Source organism: Typopeltis vanoorti, chromosome 2 (genome assembly GCF_054136105.1).
Source record: "Typopeltis vanoorti isolate ZY-2024b chromosome 2, IOZ_Tvanoo_1.0, whole genome shotgun sequence".
In the NCBI taxonomy this organism is placed as follows: Eukaryota; Metazoa; Arthropoda; class Arachnida; order Uropygi; family Thelyphonidae; genus Typopeltis; species Typopeltis vanoorti.
This window is the reverse complement of record NC_143550.1, coordinates 57,967,504-57,992,429: the sequence shown is the minus strand read 5'-3', so window position 1 is coordinate 57,992,429 and position 24,926 is coordinate 57,967,504. Positions and strand designations below refer to the sequence as shown.

Genomic DNA, 24,926 nt, shown 5'->3' with positions numbered 1-24,926 from the left:
TCCAAAATATGACAATTTTTGCTGGATAATCATAGCTTCGAGGGAGCACTCTGGCTTTATTCTGTCTATCATTGATTTATTGGTTTGCTTTGCAGTCCATGGTATTTTTAGTAAGCGTCTCCAAACCCATAATTCAAATGCATCTAACTTCCTTCTTTCACTCTTACTCAGGGTCCAACTTTCACATCCGTACAGTACCACAGGGAATACCATTGCTTTCATGATTCTGATTTTTGTTGCGAGGCAAATATCTTTATCTTTAAAGATCTTGCTCAAATTTGTCATTGCTTTCTTTCCGAATAATAATCTTCTTCCAACTTCTTCAGGACAATACCCGTCTTTATCAATTCGAGATCCTAGGAGCACAAAATTGTTAACTATTTCCATTTTCTCCCCATCTACTTCAAAATCATTAAGTTCATATGTTGCCATAACTTTTGTCTTTTTGAGATTAAGTTTAAGGCCATATTTAGCACTTTCTTCTTTTAAATTTCCTAATAAGTTCCTCCAAATCTTCTTTGCATTCTACTAGCAACGTGGTATGATCTGAATACCTCAAATTATTAATGTCTTCCACCAATTTTAATCTCAACTTAAGGCCCTGCCATTCTTAAAATGTATTCGCTGTAAAAGTTAAACAGGTATGGAGATAAAATCCATCCTTGTCACACCTCCTTACCTATTGTGAAATATTTAGTTTCTCCAAGATCTGTTCGAACAGTAGCTTCTTGTTCATAATAAAGATTCCTCAGAAGGTTAACGAAATTCTCTGGTACTCCCATTGTTCTTAACACATTCCACAGTTTCACATGATCTACAGAGTCAAAAGCCTTACTATAGTCAAGAAAACAAAGGTAGACATTCTTTTGATATTCCTGTGCTCTTTCTATTATCCATCTCACATTAGCGATTTGATCTCTTGTTCCTCTGCCTTTTAAAAAATCCTGCCTGTTCATCTGGCATTTCTTTCTTCGTGAATGGTTCCAGTCTTTTGTGAATGAACTTAAGTAAGGCTTTACTTGCAGGAGAAATCAGTGCTATAGTTCTGTAATTTTCGCACTCTCTTGCATCGCCTTTCTTCAATAATTGTATTCAAACTGATTTTTTCCATTCCCTAGGCCATGTAGTTTTGATCCAAATTCGCTGACATAGAGCTGTTAAAATTTTAACTGCCTCTTCTCCCAGGGCTTTGAGCAGCTGAATAGGTATTTCATCTCCTCCTGGTACCTTCTTACTGGATAGCTGTTGCAGTGCCTGCCTCACTTCACTCTCCAGTGGTAATGGCTCCTGTGTATAATCCTGCTCTTCAAATTTCTCAGTAATTTTGCAGTCCTTTATGTAAAAGGCTTCTATATGCTCTTTCCATCTTTCTTTGATGTCTGCAGCTTCTGTAAGATATTCTTTGTATTTACTTTTCAAAATTGTCACCTTGGCACTAAACTTTCCTGTTGATTCCTTGATCTTTTTGAAAAGATCTCTTATTTTTCTTTTCCTGTTTTGGTCTTCTATTTGTTGGCATTCCTAGTTAAAGTATTTTTTCTTGTCTCTTCTGGCTTGTCGTTGAAACTCTGCATTCAAATGCCGCACTTCCTGCAAATTTCTGTGGCCTTAATTTTCCTCCTTTCCTGAGCAGTTTTGATGGCATCTTCTGACAGCCATTTAAACTTCTTCTTCTTACAAACTGTTGGAATATTCTTCTTTGCTTATGTTTTAATTATATCTTTAATCTCTTCCCATAATTCATCTGGTTCTCTTTCACACAAATTGAGTGTGTTGAATCTGTTCTGTATAATAATATTGTATTCAGCTGATATGTTTCCAAGAGCATATCTGATTAACATTTGTGTTGTTTTTAGTTTCTGTAATTTCACATGTATCATAGCCACTAATAATTCATGATCTGTTCTACAGTCTGTACCTGGAAAAGTCTTGACAGACTGAATTGCTCTTCTCCATCTTCTTTGTCCAAGTATGTAGTCAATTTGGTTTTTATATTGTCCATCAGGTGATATCCATGTGCACAGTCTTCTTTTGTGCTGTTTAAAGCAAGTGTTAGCAACAAACAAAGAATTCTCTGCATCGCCTAGTCTAGACGATGCAGAGAATTCTACAGAGAAGAGACTAGACAAAACTCAACTAATCTCTTCTCTGTAGTGTTACGAATACCTAAACCAAAATGACCTGTTATGCCTTGTTCCTCAGTCTCTTCCACTTTTGCATTCCAATCTCTGATAAGTTGCCATAAATCTCGCTTTGGTGTTGCATCTATCACTTCTTGTAACTTGCCATAAATTTCTTCTATGTCTACTTCTGGTGCCTCTGTAGTGAGTGCATAAATCTGTATGATGGTCATATTCATTGGATGTCCACTGACTCTCAGAGAAATGATTCTGTCGCTCACTGGATTATAACCTAATACATACCTAGCTATCTTTTTCCTGAGTAAGAAAGATACTCAATTTTTATAACTTGTCTCATGTCATGAGTAATAGACCATATAGTCCCCTGACTGAAAATGGCCCATTCCTGTCCACCTAAGTTCACTTATTCCCAATATATCCAGTTTCTTGCTCTTCATTTCCATCTTTATTATTTTCGGCTTACCTTGGTTCTTACTTCTAACACTCCAAGCTCTAATGTTGTGGTTTCTTGTCAAACAAGGGAGCCTTCCTTTTCCAACCAGCAACATCCATGACCAAGCTTCCTTCTGGATTTGACATGGACACATCATAAAAACTATTTCTACTTGTGAAAGCCCTCTGTTCTTCCCCAGTTGCATGTTGGATGCCTTCAGGCCCGGCGGTCTTACCATCCAGCACCATATCGTACTTTCTCATTTTTGGCATGTTCCTGACAAGGTACAGAGGTGGTTTACCTTTGCCTTCTTCTGGAATATTTTTCGACTTTCCAGTCTAGATCCGCACTTTTCTGTGAAAAAGGGGGCATCTCTGGAAGAATGTGACTCTTCGCCACGCAGTACGGTCTTGGTAAAGGAGAGGCTAAGTCTCTGTATTAGAGATGTATTGCGCATATCTTTGCCCTGGAATAATTTTCCAGTAAGGAAATTATCCCTTATCCCCCCCCCCCCCCGTAGTCAGTATAGTAACCTTTAAATATGCATGAACTGAAATGAAATGTGATACACGTGAAACACTCCTGAGGCTCACACAAAATTTGTAAAACTTTGTGTGATAAAAATAAAAATTGTTCAATATATATATATATGTGTGTGTGTGTGTGTGTGTGCGTGTGTGTGTGTGTGTGTATCAGACCTATCATTCAGACTTCGATTAATCGGATCCATCGTTCTGTAGCATCCTAAACGCACAGTAAAGTAAGTAAATTAGAGACAGGAGATAAACGACTAGACTCAGTGCGATCATACGCTACTAGATCTAGCCACACACACACACACACACACATACACACTCTCTCTCTCTCTCTCTCTCTCTCTCTCTCTCTCTCTCTCTCTCTCAGAGCTACTCCCGACTTTGTATTATCCAGAATTATAAAAATTCTGAATTAGATCTTCATGAAATGAGTGTTGGACTTCGTTTCTTTGATGGGTTTTTGTGATCCAAACATTTGCACTTGATTTATCAATGAAACAATACTAATAGGTATGGAAACGTTTATTTGCCATTTCATTTTAAATTATTGTCTTTTATCTAAGCCCTATTTGTCGAAGTGCGCTGAGGTTGTCCGAAATAATAACAAAGAATGTTACTGTAATTGGATTCACCGAAATCAGCAACTTCGTTTTTTGCCTGACTTAAAACGTAGTAATTGGAAACAAATTATCAGCCACTAAAATCTGATTTAAAAAAAAAAGGCGAAAAATGATCAAAATGATCAACTGTATGACCTTTCTACTTTTTGGTTCATTATCAAAAATAAAGGCTCACCTTTGTCCAATCTCCTCCAAACGTTTAGGCACTGATGCAAGATGCAAAATACCTTCGTCAAAGATAGAGATGAAGATTTTCAGATTATTACAAACATGCGCATTCATGTTTGAATGAACATGTTTGTTCACAAAGTTTTGAACACTCTCTGATTTTTTTGCCAGAAATAAATCAGAATAATTATATTCCTGGTGCTGATAATATTTTCTGATTTTGCTAAAGATGGGTCTTCAGAGTTTATCTCTTTTATATGATGCCTCTCTCTCTCTCTCTCTCTCTCTCTCTCTCTCTCTCTCTCTCTCTCTCTCTCTCTCTCCCTCTCTCTTCCCTCCTCTCCTCTTCCATTGGATTTATCCTTCAGGATCCATCTATTTCTAAAAAAAAATAGAGAACGTTTAGCTATGATATAATTATTCTGTTGTTTTTAATTCGAACATTTGGAAAACATTCTATTCACTATTTTAAAAATAATCCTGGAAACCTCTAAACTAATAAATGATCGCTGGAAGGGATCATGCTGATATCAGTGACCATATGAATTTTCTTATATCTTGAAGTTTGATTGCTCTTGATATCTTTAAAATATTTAATTGGATTTTAGATGATGTCTGTTAGGAATATATGGTCTGTCCGTACTCTGTCTTTTTTTTTTTCAGTTTGGTTGTTGGTTTTCTCTCTGAGTGAACATCATCTGTAATGGAACTACAGCATATTGTAAATCAGCAGTTTATCACCTTTCATGTCTGAATGAAATAAATTTACTCGATGGAAGTCACTTGCTCTAACGCCTGCCAGAAAGTGGAATTATCTCGCCAATTGAATTTTAATGAAAGGATTACAACATTCACTTAAGACGAAATATCTATATATTATTAAAAATTTAATTACTGTGGTATACGTGCGAATTTTTAGTTATGAATACTCCACAGGTTTCACTATATAATAGAATAGCAAAATGTTCTCATATAGTGAAAGACACTTCCTTATTGCATGCATTTCGTAAATATTATGACCATTTCTGTGTTTCTCAGATATGAAAAAAGAAAAAAAAAAAACTCATTCATTCATTCCAGCCAGTCGGTTTCCATTGGCTAATTATCTTCCACTCAGAATTTAGTTGATATCAGTTACGCGCTGTTACCCCAAATATCCTAGAGTTCTCTAAGTGAATGCGCTGGTCCTTTTTTTTTTTTTTTCAGATGTTTTTGCATCGGCCCATTACTACTTAGCAATATATGAATCAGCTGTATAGATTTCTGTATAGATATCTTTAGTTCATTAAAACGTCGGCTGTGCTAAAAGCTCAAGGTCATTCAGAAATAATCAGCTCTTAATCTATATTTCATTATATATGTCATCAATGCCACACCCATTCCAAGGAAAACACATGCGATTCCCAAATGTATGGCATTTTTCTTCCGTTAAAGGAGAATGATTGCCTTCAAAAATAAGTTCCTTTTTTTTTTTTTTGAAATTGATTAGTTCCAAGTTTATTTTTGGCTACAAGTAAACCTAGGAATACCAACATAGATCTGAGTTAATTGCTCTATAATATAAAATAAAATAAATGAAGCAATAAATGCTGAGCACTATTCATTCATATAGCTATGAACTTATTATGCGTTTTTTTATTTACACCTGCGTGTCTATTTTGTTTATACGAATACAAAGCAATAAAAAAAGTGCTGTCCATTTCACATGCTGTGAACCACCATACATTTTTTTACTCAGGTAAATGAGGATGGGGAAATAAATACATAAATAAATAAATACATAAGCAAAAACATTAAATAATAATAATAATAATAAAACATAAGTGCTAGCAGAGCTAGTAAACAGGAGACAAGTCCAGTCCCCTATCCCTCACCTGCTGTAAAAAATATTGAGCTCACAGGGCAAGGGGTGGAATGACAAGCATGTTAAGAAAGACCTTGCAACAACCAACAGTCGCTTGTCAAGCTGTCACCAGATGCCTAACTTAAAGCCTGTCAGTAATCGATTTCGAGCAGAAAGCCGTAAATTACAGGAATATAAATTGTATGGAGTCGAAGAACAGCCAGCGAAGCGAAAACCTGAACTGTCGAAGTTTCTAGTTGGTAAAGTGGAAATGTGTAATACTGTTATCTGTGAAGCTCTGGATTCTTTCGGCTTCTTCCGAGACTTTTTCCAAGTTTCATAAAAATGATGTACCTATATTTTAATTAGCTTGTCATATTTAGGACTGCTGTATTTCCTTGGGATGATTCTGAGACAATAATATTAAACAAAAAGAAGTTTCCTGACACACACACACACACACACATACCATTATATATATATATATATATATATATATATATATATATATATATATATATATATATATATATATATATATATATATATATATATATATATATAATGCAAGTAACAAAGTAATATCATAATAAGATACGTGAAATGTTAACCTAAGAATTGAAAAGTTATCATATCGTGGACAAAGATTATACAGAGTTGATTAGTGTTCCATATAAAATCCGTATAAAAATCAATAATAAAACTATTCTCTAAAACAGAAAATTAGATAGCTTAAATTAGACTAAACGTTTATACTACTCAATAGCATCACGTTCTATGTTTTAGATCTTGTTGAATATGATCGGATTAAAAAATTAAATGACACAGTCCGAAAGGTTATTGCTTAACATTAATTATAGCATGTAGCAGCGTGTCATATAACATATTGCTTTTCGTTCATAGGTAATCCTCATTTTGTAGGAAAAACTAAAATATAAGTCGGTTTCAAAAAATGATTTGGACCTGTAACAAATTTATTGGAACTGTATTTTTGACAGTTCTGTCTATCAAACTACTTGGTGCCACAACGAAGTTCGGTATATTCAATGTAGTAAAGAAGTGTGATTTCACCTGTATGGAGCCTCATTGCATTCTCTTCGTTTATTGTCTAATAGCATGATATGATAACAAAACCCCAGAGAGACATAAAAATGTATATAATGTGATCTGGGGACGGTGCGTTGAATATCTCCTAATACATGCACGAAAACATCACAATCTGACCTAAAATTCTCAAAAGAGAATGAACGCGTTAAGCGAGAAATAATGATCAGCTAATTGGAAGGTTATTGTTAATTTTACTTGTCAAAAATGCATTATGATCTAGTAACTGTTCATATATTATAAAAGAGACAACTATAAAAACGAGGAGTTCACTTTTAATCTTGGTTATTCACATCCAAAAGCTATGAACATTACACAACATCACTTGTGTGGCGAGGACTACATGGTCCTCACCGCACAAGTGGTTCTGTGTTGTTGTCTTAAACTTATAAACTAATCTGTAACAGCGACATAATAATAAATAAAAATAACGAAATGCAAGATTCAAAGATATCTGAACGCAAGTTATAACTCTAGAAGACTTTGTTTGCAGTATTCTTTGATGTAAGACAAGTTCAGGCGTAATCAAAACATGCTTCTGTTCATTTTCAAGTACTATATTTACCATGAGAATTAAGCCAGAAAAGGGCAATTAGGGTGACAATCATTTAAAACTGATTATTACTACTACTTAATTCATTTTAAATGATCACAAAAAAAACCCTCTGAAACGCACAAGTATCTCTAAAAATTTAAGTGATGCAATTTTTTGGTATGCAGATTTAGATTCAGTACTTTGGAATACATTAGAATCATCCAAGTTACTTTCAGGTGAAAAAAAAAAAGTTGACCAGTCATTAATGCTTAATTGTCTTTCCACTATAATAGTTTTCTTCCAAATGAACAGTTTTAGATAGTATGTTTCTAAATATATTCTAATATTTGGAATATAGTGTATGTTTGAAGTTCTAAAATTTTCTTTTTTGATATTATATTCCTGTAACTAATAGTCTGCAGTAGGTTCATCACATCTGAATAAATCTTACTAAATTCTGCTTTTTTATTTTAGGGGTTTTGGCAAACAAGGATACCAGTGTCAAGGTAAGTATTTAACTGTTGAATCAGCTATTTCATTATGAAGAGACTTTGAATTATACAAGAGATAGGTCAGACTTTGAAAAAAAAAAAACCTAAAGAGCAACCCCCCCACACACACACACAACAAATAAATAAATAAATATTTGAACACTATGTTGCCAATGAAGTATTGGAACATCCGGGAAATACAAATAAAGATCAAAATATTATAAATGAAATTTAATAATATCGCTTTAGCTTAGAAATTCATCTCCGTTCTGCATCCAAGATTGGCTTCAATGGTTTGTCGGTGATCTTTACCTCTTAGGGTGATTCCTAACACTACTTTCGACTTCATCCTATCAACTTTTCAAGCGAATTGAGATCTGGTTCCGAACTTGTCATGATCATTGTTATCCTCAAACAACACCATGCTAAACTTTTGCTGAGTGACTGGACGCGGAAACATATGTGAATCTTCATCCTAGAACTCATAAGTGAATCATTGTTCAAGTCCAGAACATAAGGGTTCTGGACTTGGACAATGGGAATATAAATAAAACTCCCTTCATGGGAATATAGATAAAAATTCGTGGACCAATACATAATACAACCCCCACGTACACACACACACACACACACCATCCCATGGTGTGTGTGTGTTGCACATACTCGCGTATACGTGTGCGTGTTCGCGCGCGCACCGGTATATTATGAGTCTTGTTCGTAATTTACTGATTTGGAGTTTCCACCCACTGAAACCTATAGCGATATTATTTATAGCTCAGGTATGACAACTAGGGCTTGATCTATCTTGTGTGTGGAGGGGGGGAGGGGGTATATATATATTTTTTTCTAATTTTCGTTCTTCGTGTATGTGTGTGCGTGTCTAGAGAGAAAGAGGAAGAAAGAAGATAGAAGGGGGAGAGGGAGAATTTTATATGAATTATGTTATATGAATTATTGTCCAAACTCAGAGAAGTATGCTGTCATTAATGAACAAAATAAAAGTGGATTAGCTGTTAGACGAAGCTGTTACTACACTGCTGTCGAAAAACCTAAGGGCAAACACTATTTCTGAAGATTACAACCGCAAATTCGGACGAATCAGCCTCTCGAAATTTGTATATCTGACGATGTCGAGTAGAAAGTGTTGGTATACATTAAAATGTTCTAATCGCATGCAAAGGGGTCACGTGGGTACTTAACAGGATAAAAAGCAAAAGTCTGCGCTAAGCGAACTGTTTGAAGGAAGCTCTTTTCATGAAGGAATAAAATATCAAACTTGGGTGGCTTGTAATATTTCAAAGACATCATCTGCATGATTTTACGCGGGGAAGTATTATCGAAAAGTTTGAATTACAGATATAATGCCCCAGAATTACAGATAATGCCAGAGAATTTGCAATCTTACATAGCGTTGTATCCAGGCTCTGGACAACGTTTCAAACCAATGGAATGTGTTACAGACGTTTGCTAAATGATCACCCTCGCAATATTACTGCTGAGCATGAAGACAAGTTTTTGGTTATAACAGCAAAACATAATAGATGCACCACGACAGATCAGCTTGCAAGTCGGCTCCATTCAACCAAAAGTACGCAGATATCTCGACAAAATGTGGCAAGACGTCCGCCACAAGTAGACCTATGCACTCGAAGGCCAGGCCTACTTGTGGCGGGGAAGAATGTGACTCTTTACAGATGAGACTCTTTACAGGCCTACTTTTGTCTTTCCTCCGATTCTAGACTACACTTGATTTGGCGTGAAAGTGGTACTACTTACAATCGCGAGAATGTTCTTGAGAGGGATAGAGACAGTGGTGCTAGAGTCATGGTGTGATGAGGCATTTGTTTAATGGACGCACAAAGCTACAAGTGCTGGAAAAAAGGGACAGTGACAGGTGAACAATATTGCAACGAAGTGCTTCAAATTTATATTCGTTTGTTCAGTGGTGCTGTAGGCGAAGAATTCATTTTTATGGACAGTGCCACACCACGCCACATCGTACACGAGCAGTGGAGATACTTCTGTAGACCGAGGATATTAATCTAATCGAGTGGCCAGTACTCTCTCTCCCCGAATCTCAACCCCCATAGAACGCATTTGAACGCAATAGGGAGACGCATTGCTGCTCGAAATTACCGAAGGAGAAGCGGGCCAGTTTACGTCAAGAACTCCTGAATCCCTTGATGCTAAGCATGGTACGATGTTGTGAGAGAGAGAGAGAGGTATTGTAGTCCGCGGCAGACATATTCCACACGGAAATGTCTCTCCGCATACTGTAAGCAGTGTGCCTTAATTTCTTAATATGTCCTTCTGAAATTTGTAACTTTTGCCAAAAACTTATTGCAATTTAATTTGTACGAAATTTAGAATACATTTTTGTGTAATTTATTACTATGCTGGCAATAAATTTATGTTCACGTTTGGCTGTAGTCACGAAAATGTTTTCATATCCTGAAAAAATAGTTCGTCCTTAGCGTTTGGATACCAGTGTAAATAATGCTAATTTTTTTGTGTGTGCGCGTAATTTTTTTTCCAATTTCAATTGTAGATCCAGTTGCCATATCCAAAGCAGCTTTCCCGATCATCACTAACATAATTTAACATAATTCATAACATCATATGGGTAATGAGGATTTTTATTTTGTTGAAACTTGTCATAAGTTAAAACGAATCATATGTTTCTATACTGAATTTGTTGGTTTAAATTTCATATGTTTGATCAGTGCCTCTTACAGAAAAGAACTCTATAAAATATGCAGCAGATAATAACATCAGTCATTATTCTGTTTGCAATTGTTCTATTACATTTTGAAGCTTTCCTTTGTATTGCAGAGCTGAAGTGTCTTGGGAAAAAAAAGTTCGACGATTATTCCCTACGACAAGGGTTTCTAAATTATTTAAAATTTAATCCACACACACCGTATAATATGCTGTAGCCTAATAATTTTTTTTCCTGAGGGAAATTATAATAAAACATGGAAGCTGTCGATTCACAAGAAATCAATTGTACGAATTCCAAACTGACACGTACTTTAGATAAACATGAAAACGTTCGTAGGATAAAGGCCTAATAATTTTCCATCTTTCTTTGGTTTCCCAAGTAACATGAGTGCTAATAACATTCTTCAACTGACTTCAAATTCAGTCCATACTTTATCTGAGGATAGTCGCTTCGTTTTGTATTTGATTTAATTTTTTTTTTCATTTAATAACAAATAATATAGTAAGCAGCATTATCGTTAGTAAGCAGCAGTCTATCGTTAATCAGAACCTTTTTACCTAAACTTGTGTTTTATAATACCTGGATGTATAAGGAAGATGAGCTTTTTCTTCTTTGAATACGCATATAACGTATGTTCTTTCACATGCGTACTTTCCTCAACATCCCTCAAACCGTCTTTCTCTTTCATTGCAGACGTTATTTTCCTTCTAAATAATTAACTTTATACAAATACGTCTAGTCAGCTCGTTCTTTGAGTCTGTGTTGGAGTGAAATCTAATTAATCACTGATCTCTTCTTTCTTCATAGCCTTATTTAATCATTATCGTTATGTAGAATTGCCTCCTTCGCTTCTGTATCGCTAGAAAGTATTTAGTTGCCATTCCTTGGCAGTCGAATTCCTAACGTGCTAAACTAACTTTCTCAAATATAAGTATTCGTTCTACTCTGGCGTAGAGTAAAACGAGTAGAGTATCCAGAGTAGAACGAATAGTTTTCATCCTTCTTCCTGGTCATTAACCTGTTGCTGGTGTTATAGATAATACAATACCTTAAAAAACTATATTTTCAACTTTTAAAACCAGCCTGTATTTTGTATAAATTTGTATAAGTTTTCTTTGCCAGACAATATCTTAAAATATGTAGTTAGCCAACTTTACAGCTTTGTGAGTTTCTTCCCATTTCTCCAACTGTTTTTTTTTTTTTTTATCTTTTCTTCTTGATTATCAGCTAGGAGTTCTGACTGCTTTCTGGAGCTACAGACAGTAATTATTTCGTTATCACTTAAGTAAGATTTATATTCAACATTATTTTGATATTAAAATGCATGTCGTCTTTTCTCTTGTAAGAGATGAAATGAGTTTATTTTGTATGGCTAATTTTGATAGGGCTATTAAAACGAGCATAACGCCAACAATACGGAACACGCAAGTGGCTCATTTCTAAATAGTTTTCGTTCACTTGAAAAAACTTGGATCTAATAGTATATACAAGCTTCATTTTGTAAACGATCCCTTGATCATTTTAAAAACGAAGGCTTTCAAAACCATTGCGAGTGGCCGAAATAGGTAATAGTCTGATGAACGGAGTGCTCTGTGGTATCTCAAACCAATAAATATTTTTAGGAATGTACACTTCAGCAGTATTCGGCGTTTACTTCGAATTGCCGACTTCATCTCATCACGCAGCATCTCCCCTTACCGTAAGGCCATAACCAAGGCCGTCGCCAGATTAGATCGCACCCTGAGGTAAACAATTAAATAACCTCCCCTGATGGATCATAAGACAAAAATATAAGAAAATCTACAATGGTTATTTTGTTTTTATTACAAGAGAAACATTAATGCAAAACGATTTACATAATAACATTAATTAAATGGTTGCTCTAAGGGGATATCGCGCAATAAAATTATTTATAAGCTCTTCTAAATTTAAATTATAAACTGTGTCCGCCTCTATCAATATAGTTGCTAAACCATCCAATCTTTCTTGGGTCATTTCTGTTCGCAAATAATTTTTAATCAGTTTAATTGGAAAAACTTATTTTCGCATTTGCTAAGGCGCCTACTGCAATATGGCTGAACGAGCGCTTTTATTAAGCGTGCCGTGAGGCAGGCTGCCACTATGCTACACCCTGTCGAAGGTACTGGCCATAACTTTTTCGTGATAACGTCCAGTGTTGGTCTTAGTGAATCACAGAAATATTTGAACATCGTTTTTTTATACTGAAGGATATGATACGAAATACTTGAAAGGGAAGGTCACCTATTCGATTCCAACTTTTCGATAAAGTGAACTTTTCGATTCCAACTTCCATTGTGCACTGGCTTGTAGTGGTGGATCCATATTTCGTCCCTAGCAGAAATACTCCTCAAGAAGGCGTCATCTTTCTCAGGATACACATCAAAATATAAATATTTAAAGGTTTTGCTTTTACCTGTCCATGAATTGTATGACAATCCATACTGCGGGAAATTTATAGAAGTGAAACATCCCCAAAGGACTCGCTTTGCCATCGAGAGCACAGCTTTTGCAATGTTGTAACAGTCATTAATGTGTAATAGATCTGTGAATGTTCTTCAGTGATACTTATTCAGTCACTTTCTGAACATGTAAATACAGTCGTATATGCACTAAAACACTGTCGACGAATTCTGTACTTTCAGTCTACGAACTAAAAAAAAAATTTTTTTTATGTGATTCCCATCCACGAATGGTTATTAGTAAACGTATAGTATATTTGTACGGTGGATGGACTAATGATTTTTTTTCCAATTTTATAAATTATATATATATATATATATATATATATATATATATATATAATTTTTTTATTTATTTTTACACAATCCAGAAACTCTGCTTTGGAGACCAAACATGGAAGTTTTTCAAGCTACTTGAGGCCTGCAATAAGCGAGTCGGTGGTCTCACACCGGGCGATGAAATTCATCGCCCGATGTGATTAACTTTCCATATTTATGCAGCTGATTCAGCAATTAGTGAAATTATTTCACTTAAATAACAAATTGCTTTGTTTTTAGCTATGTGCGCATTCAACGAAAAAGCCCATCAAGGAAAAAAGTGAATAACACATTGCGAATTTTTTTAGCTTTTTTTCCTTTCCAAAGCTTGGAAAGTCTTATCAACATTTTTGCATCACTTCATCTCTCCTGTACCGTGAGTAAACTCAGAATTTTTCCCCTCATTTTTATCAATTTTATAATTTTTTTGTAATTTTTTAATTTATTGTTGCATAGTCTGGAAAACCTGCTCTAGAGACCAAACATGGAACTTTTCCAAGCTACTTCAGGCCTCCAATAAGCGTGGAGTTGGTTTCACACCGGGCGATGAAATTCATATCCCACTTAAAGATAATCACAATCACATTTCCTGACCATAGCGGGATTTGAGCCCGCGACCTGCGTGTGTTGGAAAGCGGGTACACTAACTACTCAGCCAGCCAGACCGGTTTCAGTAAAGAAATTAATTCTACAGAAATATTCATGATATATGTCATCGCCGGAGTGAAAATTTCGCAGACCTTTTATGTTTATACAAATAATCATTGTTAATTATTACAACACATTTATTTATGAAAATAGCCATGCAAAGGTATATGGATTTTCACTTTTTCGCTGATTCTGCCACATCTGTAGTCTCACTATCCTTGTACAGACTGTGTAAGTTCAGAAGCACATGCTTGCCGCTAGGAGAATTGCTAAACGATGTTAATATCATTACAAGATTTATTATTCCAGTTCTGACGCAGCAGGGCGTGACTCGCGTCATTACCCGCATTAGCACTTCAGAGCTTAAATATTTCGTTCTTGTGGAAAATTGTTGGAAAATTTAGGCCGCAGTCTCGTGCACCCTGTAATTTGTTTATTCTAACGGTACAACATGCTTCGATAAGAGTACCTGTCTGAAACATAGGTTGTCGAAATTTCTGTAGGTCAGAGATTAAGCGTCATTTTTCTTTATTAAGCATTATGCTTGATATTAGCGATTATGAAATAGAACTCATCTAAAAGTGCAACGTAAGACATTATTGAATAATCACGAATTTTCTGTTTGGTTTTAAAAAGAAAGTAAGTTCTAGGGAATGTTGTTAAGGCCAATCATGTAATCTGGTCTACTTCTTTTCAAGCCAGAGAACATAAAATAATCCTTATATTTGTTGTAGCAATTCTGTTAAGTTTAGAAGATTATTGAAACGATCCATATGAGAACACAGCTTTTAAGTAAAGAGTTATTCCTAGGAATTAATTAGAGACTTGATTTCATAATGCTAAATCACGGATCACACAAACTCTTGCATTATGCGGTGCTGGGAGTGAGGGACACACCTAAACGATTATAAAAAGTCGTGGTTTAAAAAAAGAAAGAGATTTTTAACTTTCAATCGAGTCTCATTGAGCTGGTTTCAAAAGCATCTTTGGTAATTTTGTACCTTGCCGAAAAACGTTCGACATTTACTTCTTCAAAACAATAAAATAAAAAATAATTTTATGTTAAAATGGACGTAATGTGTACCTAACACCACTCGAAAATCAATAAAAAGCTCTCACGCTAAGGAAAGGATTATCTTGTTAAAAAGAAGTTCATGCTTTTCCCAGATCATCCCACAGACAGATTATATGCATCAAACTCATTCGGATATTACAGCCCAATATTATCCTCACTATGTTTCTCTTTAGGTGATAACGCAATTAACTCTCAGTTAACCTGAGAGTTAATTGCGTATCCCACTCTACAGAAAAAAAAAAAAAAAACTTGGAACTTTCAAGCCACTCCAGTAAGCACGGTGCTGGTGGTTGCATGCTTGACGACGAAAAATCATCTTTCACCTAAAGACTTCCACAAATATTTTTACAACAGTGGCATTCGAACCGGAAACCTGTTCGTTGGAGATTGAAGATGCAATGATCAGTTAACAGAACCAACCTTTAAGTGAGATGTCTCTTTTTAATCGCATCATATTTATCATCGCCAGACCCCTATGGAGTCAAAAGACTTATTGTTGATAGTCATGACGTGCATTGATATTTAAACTCATGCATTCTAATCAATCCTAGCATCGTGGCTTCGTTGATAGTTTTATTTGGAATTGGAAGAAACCTTCTAAATTCATTATGTTTTCTTTGTGCTGTTATCTTTCTACGAATGGGTATGTTACCTATATATTTATTGAAAAAATTAGTGGGCAGAAATGTACCGAGAATATCCTATACGTGAATATCCTTCTATGAAAGACCTAGATATGAAAATCTAGGTCTTTCATTTCTATACAAATAACACATTTTTTATTTTGTTTTATTTTTATTTATTTTTGGGCTTGACACTGAGGTGCTTACAATAATAATAAACCAAGACTTTTATCTATTGTTGCTAATTGAAATATTTAGTGCAAACCTCACTTTGTTATGCTAAATTGCACTTTGCTTATAACAGATACAACCACGAGAATCGAGAAATTTATCATGGAACGCTATTTTGTTAAATGGGGGAATTAAAGGTCTCAAAAGAACTTGGGCAGTCCGAAAAAATAATGAATTTGGGACATTAATTTAGTGCTAACACCTACACCAAACTACATCAAACTTAGTCAACAGATTTTAGATGAAAATGAAGACATAATGAAGAAATCTCGATTGAAAAAAATCTGGAGAAAAAGAGGATTGGATGTTATAGATCTTTCATTCCACAATAACGGGACTGTGGAGTCAGCAAATTCGGAATATTAGCTTCTTATAGTTTTCGTTCAAAAATCTACTCCTCAACAAATCAGAATACTTTAGCACTATTAGATGATCGAAAGGAATTCCATTTAACTGGCTTTTATATATTTTTTGAGGACATCAATCCAACAGAACCAGTAAATTGTTCCATTATCGCACGGAAATATCGAGTTGCACGACCGGTACTTCAGTTTTTTACGGCATCACTTCACAGAAGAAAAGAATCATTAGTCGATTCTTTCCAGTTGCATGGCCACCTCGTTCCCCTGATATCACTCTGTGTGATTTTTTTCGGGGTTACCTGAAGGCCACCGTCTATCGCTGATTCTTAAAGAACAACGCATCACGGACTGATGAATCTTCCCTCAGATATTGCTGTTCAGAATGCTGTACAGAATGCAATTAATTTCTGGTCTACGAAAACGGTGGCCACACCGTTTTCGTTTGAGCCAGGTCCTCTTTCACATTTGAACTCAATGTGCTCGGATTGTGCAACAGGTCTGTGACAACACTTAAACTCTAATAACTGTATTATCGTAATTATTGTGCTAAATTACATTTATCTTAAATGTTTTATTCCTTTATATGTGCAAACATAAAGGTAATATTTCATTTCAGTTTTAGTCATTGTTATTAATTTTTTCTGTCCATTTTAACGCTTTTTTGCATTGCACTGTACAATGCAAAAAGCGTTGCACTGTACAATGCAACGCTTTTTTGCATTGTACAGTGCCATATTTTCCATTTCGGCGACTTTTCGAATTCTTTTTTTCGTGGAATCCTTCCCATTTCCCAAGTCTTGATTAGTCTCCCTACCAAATTTATATATATATATACATGTATATATCATATTCATCAAAGCTTGATTTGATTCCTCAGTCTTAAGTAAAAGGCTGGTTATATTCCACTAATTCGAACCCTACCCAAAGGCCTATGAGTTGTGGAAATACTTTCTGAAAAATGAAAGCCGTGCAGAACAAAGCGGCCTTTTGCAGCTGCCCAATTTTTAATCCATCTAACTCGAGTGCTTCTAGATGTTTTTTCAATGTTTTGGGGATGGCGCCTAAAGCACCTATTATTATGGGAACAACTTTCGTTTTCTTTTGCCAGATTCGTTCAACTTTGACTTGCAAATCGCGATACTTTGCAATTTTTTCATTTTCTTTGTCGTCAATTCAACTATCTCCTGGTACTGATATTTCGATAAACTTAACACCCTTGTGTTCACTTTTTTCAATGACTGTTATATCGGGTGTATTACATTCCAAGCTTTTGTCAGTCTGAATTTTGAAATCCCAGAGTATTTTAGCTTATTCATTCTCAACCACTTTCTGGTGAACTTTATGCTTCCAATAGTCTTTTGATACTTTAAACCCATACGTTTTACATAAATGCCAGTGAATTATCTTAGCTACGTTATCATGCCTTTTACGGTACTCAATTTGTGCGATTTTGCTGCATCCACTTATAATGTGGTCTACCGTTTCTTCCTTTTCTTTGTACAATCTACATTTACTGTCTTCTTGAATTTTTTGTATTTTTGCCTTCATAACGTTGGTTTTAATGGCCTGTTCTTTTGCTGCAAAAATTGCCGATTCTGTTTCTTTCTTTAGTGCTCCATTTCTCAACCATTGCCAGGTCAAGTTGCTGTCAGTGCTGTCCTCTATGCTGTGAAGGTATTTTCCATGCAATGCCTTATTTTTCCATCTTTCAGTTCTCACTTTTCTATATATATATATTATTAAACTTGATAAAATATACATTGGAAGATAGACAACAAAAAAGGACTATTTACATATTATAAGAATGTATATTACAGAGAAAAAAAAGAATTTCTTTTTAGATATACACTAGAAATGAGAGGAAAAAGATATATTAGTGGTAGACAGGATTTGTCTTTTCAGTAAGAGTCAATATTACAGTTCAGTATCACTTTTAGTTATTTTTTCAGCTGAAGTGTATTGTCGTCGGCAATCCAGAACAGGGTACCAGTTGAATTCCACTCCTCTATGAATTTTGCGACAGTTCCTGTTTCTTTGTAATAATTAAATCCCAATGAAAGCCTGTGTTGTAGTTTCCGACGTAGGCTACACATGAGGATTTGTTCCGATTCAGTGATGGATGGGTGCTGGTTATTTCTTGTGTGCTTAAGGTAGAAACTGTAAATGACGGCCTTGGCGTAGATGAAGAGGAAATTTCATATTCTGTGTTTGTTCTATATGGACAAAATTCCAGTAGTCTTCTTGACTGTATGCGTAGTTGCAGGTGCCGGAGGCTGTATTCAGAGCGTAGATGATCATCGCTTTGTTTGCAGGACAGGTTAGATATGTGTGTTCCAAGGTGCCCGAAACTTCGCAGAATAGACACTGATCCGATTGTCTTAGCTGAAATTTGTGGAGCTTAGTAGGAGTTGGCAAGATGTTATGCCATAGCCTCCACTATATGTTAGAATCTGGTTTGGCACACCTCGATTTATGTGGAAGATCCGACTAAAAACTGGGTGGCATGTGCAGCTTATTAAATGAGAGGGTTAAAAATGAATATACGAAGGGCGAAGTTGGAGGCACTGATATGAGGAAGCGATATATTTTCTTGTAGTTGGAGGGAAGAATTGGAAGTGAGGCTTCAGATGATGCAAGATGAAAGGTAGGCTCCCCCACAGTTTCTATAAGAAATACGGATTCCCTGAGGTGTAGCGATGTCTGGGGAAGGCTTTTATAATACTAACTTGTATCAGTTGATATTGCTTTTCAATTTATGACTTTTTCAATGGTAGGCATGTTAGTGTTTTCCAGTTTAGCGTCTGGGTCAGGAGATCCCCTATGATTCTTATTCCTGCCCAGTTCCATGTAGGGCCAGCCCTTCCTTTTCCATGTAGGGAAAAGGAAGGGCTGGCCAGTTGTGAGACTTGTTATGTTTCTGCTCTAAAACAGTGATTCTGTTAGTACAACTGACTCTGTTGATCCCACCAGTGTGTGATGAAGTTCTGTATTTCTCCACCGCTGTAGAGAATCTTTGTAAAATGAGGTAGTTTAGGAGGTGGGGGCACAGAACTGGGCATTCAGAGGATTGTGGAAAGTGTAAATCCGCTGGTGGATGATTTCATAATGTAATCGAAGGTGGTTACATAAGCATGATTAGACTGAAGTGTCTTTAGGAGAAGAATTATCCTGAAGGATGTGATCTTGTTTTCAAGGATAATCAGGCCTTGACCTCCCTTATTGAGTGGCTTGCAGAGTTCAGAGTATGTTGTCCAGTTAGTATTGTTCCACAGGAAACGTTTCATTGCCTTTTTAATATGATGGAGAAAGTCTTCAGGGGGGTGTTAGTACTTTGAGCGTATACCATAGCATACTCGCAACCATCCGGTAGATTATTAGGATTCTTCCTCTAATTGAAGGCATGAACGAATGCTGTTCCATTTTTCTAACACTTGTTTAAATCGGTTGTGTAGCTGTGTCCAGTTCAGTGCATTATATATTTTGGTGTTGCCATGGTACACTTAAGTATATTTGTCCTTCATTTGACCAGGTACATTCAATCGGAGAATCATTCAATCAGTTCTAGCCTTTCATCTGTCTGCCTGGCCGCAAATCAATGGGTTTTGCAGAGTTTAATTTGGCCCCTGAGGCTTGTGCATGTAGTCTTTGTGCTTAATTGGTTACTGTCATTTCTTCGTCATTACGGATTATTACTATGACTTCATCAGCATATGCTGATAGGGTTATTTTTTGATGTGGCTCTATTATGCTGGTTAGTTTGGAGATGATGGTGTCGTGCACTCTTTTTAAAAATGATTCTATGGCCAGTGTGTATAATTGTCCAGAGAGAAGGCATTCTTGTTTGACCCCTCGAGAGTATGGCAAAGTGCGGGTGAGTCTGTTGTTAATTTGTAAACAGAAGAGTGCATCTCTGTATTGCAATTACACTGTTTCAATGATAAGAGGGCCATAGCCGAATGCCTTTAGAACTTCATAAAGGTACTCATGCTCTACCCTGTCCAAAGCCTTCTCCTGATTAAGGCTGATGAGTGCTTGGTTTTCATTTTGGCTGTTTGTGATGTGGATGAGATCTCTTATTAAATGGAGGTTATCATGTATTGATCTTTCAGGAATAGAAAAAGTTTGATGTCGGCCAGTAACCTTAGGCAGTGTTGGCTTTAGTCGGTTTGCAATAATTTTGGAAATGATTTTGTAATCTGTATTGATTAGTGAGATTGGACGCCAGTTTCGGATATCTGTGGTGTCCCTTCTTTGGTATCAATCGTGCTACTGAGGTCGTGACGGATTCTGGGAGCCCATTGAGGTAGGCTTCTTGCAGTGTTTTAAGGAGAAGTGGTCCGAGGTGATTCCAGAAGTCTTGGAAAAACTCTATTGTGAGACCATCAAGGCCGGGAGATTTATTCTTTGGCATGGATGCGCATGCAGTTTTCAGTTCCTGTAGAGTGATTGGGTTTTCTAAGTGATTTCGATCTGTTGCAGAGATTCTTTTTGTTTCTTTCGGTATTTCGTGAATGGCATGAAGGAATGTTCCCGTAGAGCTGTATGCATTCTTGTAGTATCGTAGGATTTCAGAAGTGATTTTTCTTGGATCCTCTGTAATGCTGCCATCTTGAAATCTAATAGAGGAGATGCAGTTTGCTGCCTGGTATTTTTTTTTCTGAAGAGAAAAAATATTTTGTGGGTGCATCTGAGAAATTTATTTGTTTCTGCCGCGATCTAAGTAGGACACCCTTTGCGGATATTTGTAAGTGTCTTTGCATAGCTTGGAGGGCTGAATTTTATTCAAGCTTTCTTCTGGTAGATACTGGAGCTGTGCTTCGAGTTTTCGGATGATAATGTTTCTCTGTTGATTCTTCTGGTGACTGTAGATCTGCGTGCGTGAAGGATTTTATTCGTGATTTTAAGGTCACCATGTTTTCATTCGTTCTGAATTCCCTTTCGAGTGAGTGAGGTTAGTTATTAAAGCGTGCGTTTTTATTATATAGTCTGAATCTTTCAGAAGGGTATTGCTGAAGATCCGATAGGCACTTCCTGATTTGGATGCTTCCAAAGATAAAGAAAGTTGCAGCTTTATGAAGCAATGATCTGAGATGTAGGAAGGAATATGTGAGATGTTTCTAACTAGAGGAACATTGTTTTTGAAGATGTGTTATCTGTCCAGTCGTGCTTGGTAGAGAGGCCTATTAGTTGCTGTGATTGCTGACCTCCATATATAGGGCCTCTTATCTGGATGCTGATGCCGAAAGACATCAATGAGTTCATTATCGTTTACTAGTGTTTGAAGTTGGTTTATTAATGAGCTACGATGTTCCGCACATTGAAGTCTGTCTTTCTCTTGATCAAGAGTGCAGTTAAAGTCTCCAGCTATTATTATATGTTCTTGGTCAATACTAGAAAAATGGTTTGAACGAAATCCAAGATTTGTGATGCCAGAACATCCTGCTATGGTATGTAGATATTGAACACATGCAGGGTATTATGATTGGGTGCTTTTATACCAGAGTACGCCATGTATGCTCACATACATGGCGTATCCTGGTATATCTGCAATCACTTTAAGTTTGTAAGGGGGATTGATGATGTACATCTTAGCTAAACCCTGCTCCATGGTGTTTGTTGGGTCAGAGTGATGTAGGTCATAAGGCCACTCTGCCCATTTTCTAGATAAATTGGATTAGGAGTTGATATTTGTTTCTTGCAGAAATATTAGGTCTATATGGTATTTCTGCACCTGGTCAAGGACTATTCTGTTGCGTAAAGCAGAAGCGCATCCTCTTGCATTGAGAGAAAAGCGGTTCAACGACATTATGTTTATGAAAGTTTGATTGTAAGTTGAATTTAATATTGGTCTTGGTATGGTGCTTGTAGCCCATTAATAAGGTAGTAGATTCGCTTGCTCCTGTTAACCTCTGCTCTGCTCTGCTCTTTTTACATTTCAATTTCGAGTGTAGGTCCTGAAGTTGAGATATTAGTTTCGGGATTTTTGGGGTGTATTTAAGGGCTATAAGATCGAAGATATTTATTTATTTATTTATTTTTATTTATTTATTTGAACCCGCAACTAGTTTCATCTTCTTAGAATACTTTATCGGGTGCATAACATGAAAAGAGAAATACCAAAAAATATGCATTACAAGAGAACAACAGCTATAAATTAAGGTTGCAAACGTATTTCTGACATTTGAAGGCTTTCGGATGTCATAGTATTGTTAGGGACATTCATGCGCTTGGGCATGGTCACGTGTACTCCAAAGTTGGATAGCTGAAGAGTAACATTTAATTAGGTTAAATAACTTGAGAATTTTAGCTAACCTTGGTGAAAAGAAGCCGATATACGGTAGAGATATAAGATACACAGTAGAGATAAAACCTTTGACATCACTACTGTCTTTAGTACTATGAACGATTAAATAGCACTTACTAATAGTCTGTTTAGGATAATTTTCTAAAAGGTTGTAAGAAGAAACTGTAGTTCTTTGGTGATCTGTTCTTCACTGAGGAGGGAACGAGCACGTTTACGTAATGTACAAATAATGCCAAACTAATGATGGGATTGCGCATGAAGGTATCGGTTGGTATATTTGGGGATTTTCTATAAATGGAGATCTTCAGTTTATCTTACACGCGATAAGGTTGACTTCCAGGGACGGGAGAGAACCGTTAACTTCCAATTCCGAGGTAAATTGTATTCTTGGGTGTTGATTGTTGAGACGGTTCAGGAACTCCTTTAAAAACTATTGTTCATGGCTTCAAATTAAGAAAAAATCACCAATATACCTTTTCCATAAGCTTAGCTTTAATGGGAAAGAATTGATTGCTTTCTCCTCAAATGTTTCTAAATATAAATTTGCTAATATAGAAGAGTTTTAGTAAGCTGCTATTTAATCCACCTATTCATCTTACTGAAGATAGTGTTAATATAAAAGGCTTCATATCTTTACTGAATATCAGCTCTGTTTCAGCAAAGTTAGCATTCTAAAGAAACTTAAAATTCGCTCTTTCTTTACTCCTCTATCTAAATCCGTTCCTTACTCGGCACATCTAAACCGAAACATGACAGCCTAAAGAATCACGGAGTTTACCGTCTTTGTAGCTGCGTATGAAGAGCACGTGAGAGACATCACATATGGAAGAACAAGAGCCAGCGCACTGTCCGATCACGTTCTTAATTGTGTTCACCGTAATGATGATGATTCTATCACTCATTATATATATATATATATATATATATATATATATAGGTTTCATGGATATTATTATTATTATTATTACTATTATTATTATTATTATTATACGATACGGCCATCTATATGGAGTCAGTAGGCTCATCGCAGAGACCCAAACTATCCACACAATATCTATCATACCTCTTCTTGAAATCACTGAATAGACGAAGCACTCACAACTGAATTAGGCAACGCATTCCATTCATTCCCACTCTCCAAGCGAAAAGTCTAGTCCTCACGCCCTTGTTAACCACATTCTTATTTAATTTCCAGGGATGACCTCTTGTTCTTCCACCACTGTCCCACTGCTGAGATATTTCCCTTGCATCAGTCTTATAAAAACGTTTTGTTAACTTAAATGTTTCTATCATATCGCCATCTTCTAAGCCTATAGGTTAACTTACATACGATAAGGTTTGACTTCCAAGTACAGGAGAGAACCGTTCCTGGAACGGTTCTCTGAAATGGCATAATCACTAACTTGGTAATTCGCTTCTGAATCTTTTCCACCATTTCCTCATCTCCAAGGAATCTAGGAGACCAGACCTGAGCATAGTATTCCAGATGTGGTCGTATCAACGCCTTTAAAGAGAAATAATAACTTCTTTATCTCTGCATGTTAGTGTGTTCTTCACTAACCAAGTAATTCTATGAACTATCTTGGACACCTTAGCAATGTATCTTCTGACTTTCAACTCTCCATCCAGTAACATTCCTTATTCCCTAGCCTCATGAATCGCTTGGAGTACAATTCCATCAATATGGTACACAGCTTGTAATCTTTTAATCCCAAAATGCATAAATTTACACTTTTTCGCATTGAACTGATATCCATTATCCTGGATCATACTGCGCTACCCAACTTTGCATCATGAGCAAGCAATTGAATATCATATCCTTCAAGTATATGATATTCAGTTCAAGTCATCTATATCATTTATGTACAAATTAAACAATAAGTATATAAGTAAGAGTTTATAACTGGAATAAGATGTTAAAAATTACTTTAATTAAAAACACGACGCTTCATCCTAATTACATACGATTTCCTCAGATGTAAACACGAAAACTAGTAGACAAACAGTAAAGACTAATAGCCTTTATATATATATATATATATATAAAGTTATAAGCGAGCTAAATGAACAATATAGGAAGTTTATAGTGCAGTAAGTGATATCACACCATGTAGTTCTAAGCAGCCTCTTCATTTATTTGTTTTATTTTTGTAGTGTGCAGCTTCGTAGTTCACAAGAGGTGTCACGAGTTTGTTACCTTCAAATGTCCAGGAGTAGACAAAGGAGTAGACTCAGATGTAAGTAATATAATAATTGTAGTATTTCACCGTTTATGAAAATGAAACAATGTCT

At 36.0% G+C, this 24,926-nt stretch overlaps 1 protein-coding gene across 1 annotated transcript in view; it reads left to right on the top strand.

The window, feature by feature from the left end:
- LOC150109061 (protein kinase C, brain isozyme-like) overlaps positions 1-24,926 on the top strand; it is a 689,445-nt gene that overhangs the window by 139,251 nt on the left and 525,268 nt on the right. Inside the window, exons 2-3 of the mRNA XM_090405188.1 lie at positions 7,855-7,886; positions 24,789-24,871. Coding sequence (XP_090261314.1) covers positions 7,855-7,886; positions 24,789-24,871 — 115 coding nt within the window. The remainder of the gene's footprint in view (positions 1-7,854; positions 7,887-24,788; positions 24,872-24,926) is intronic.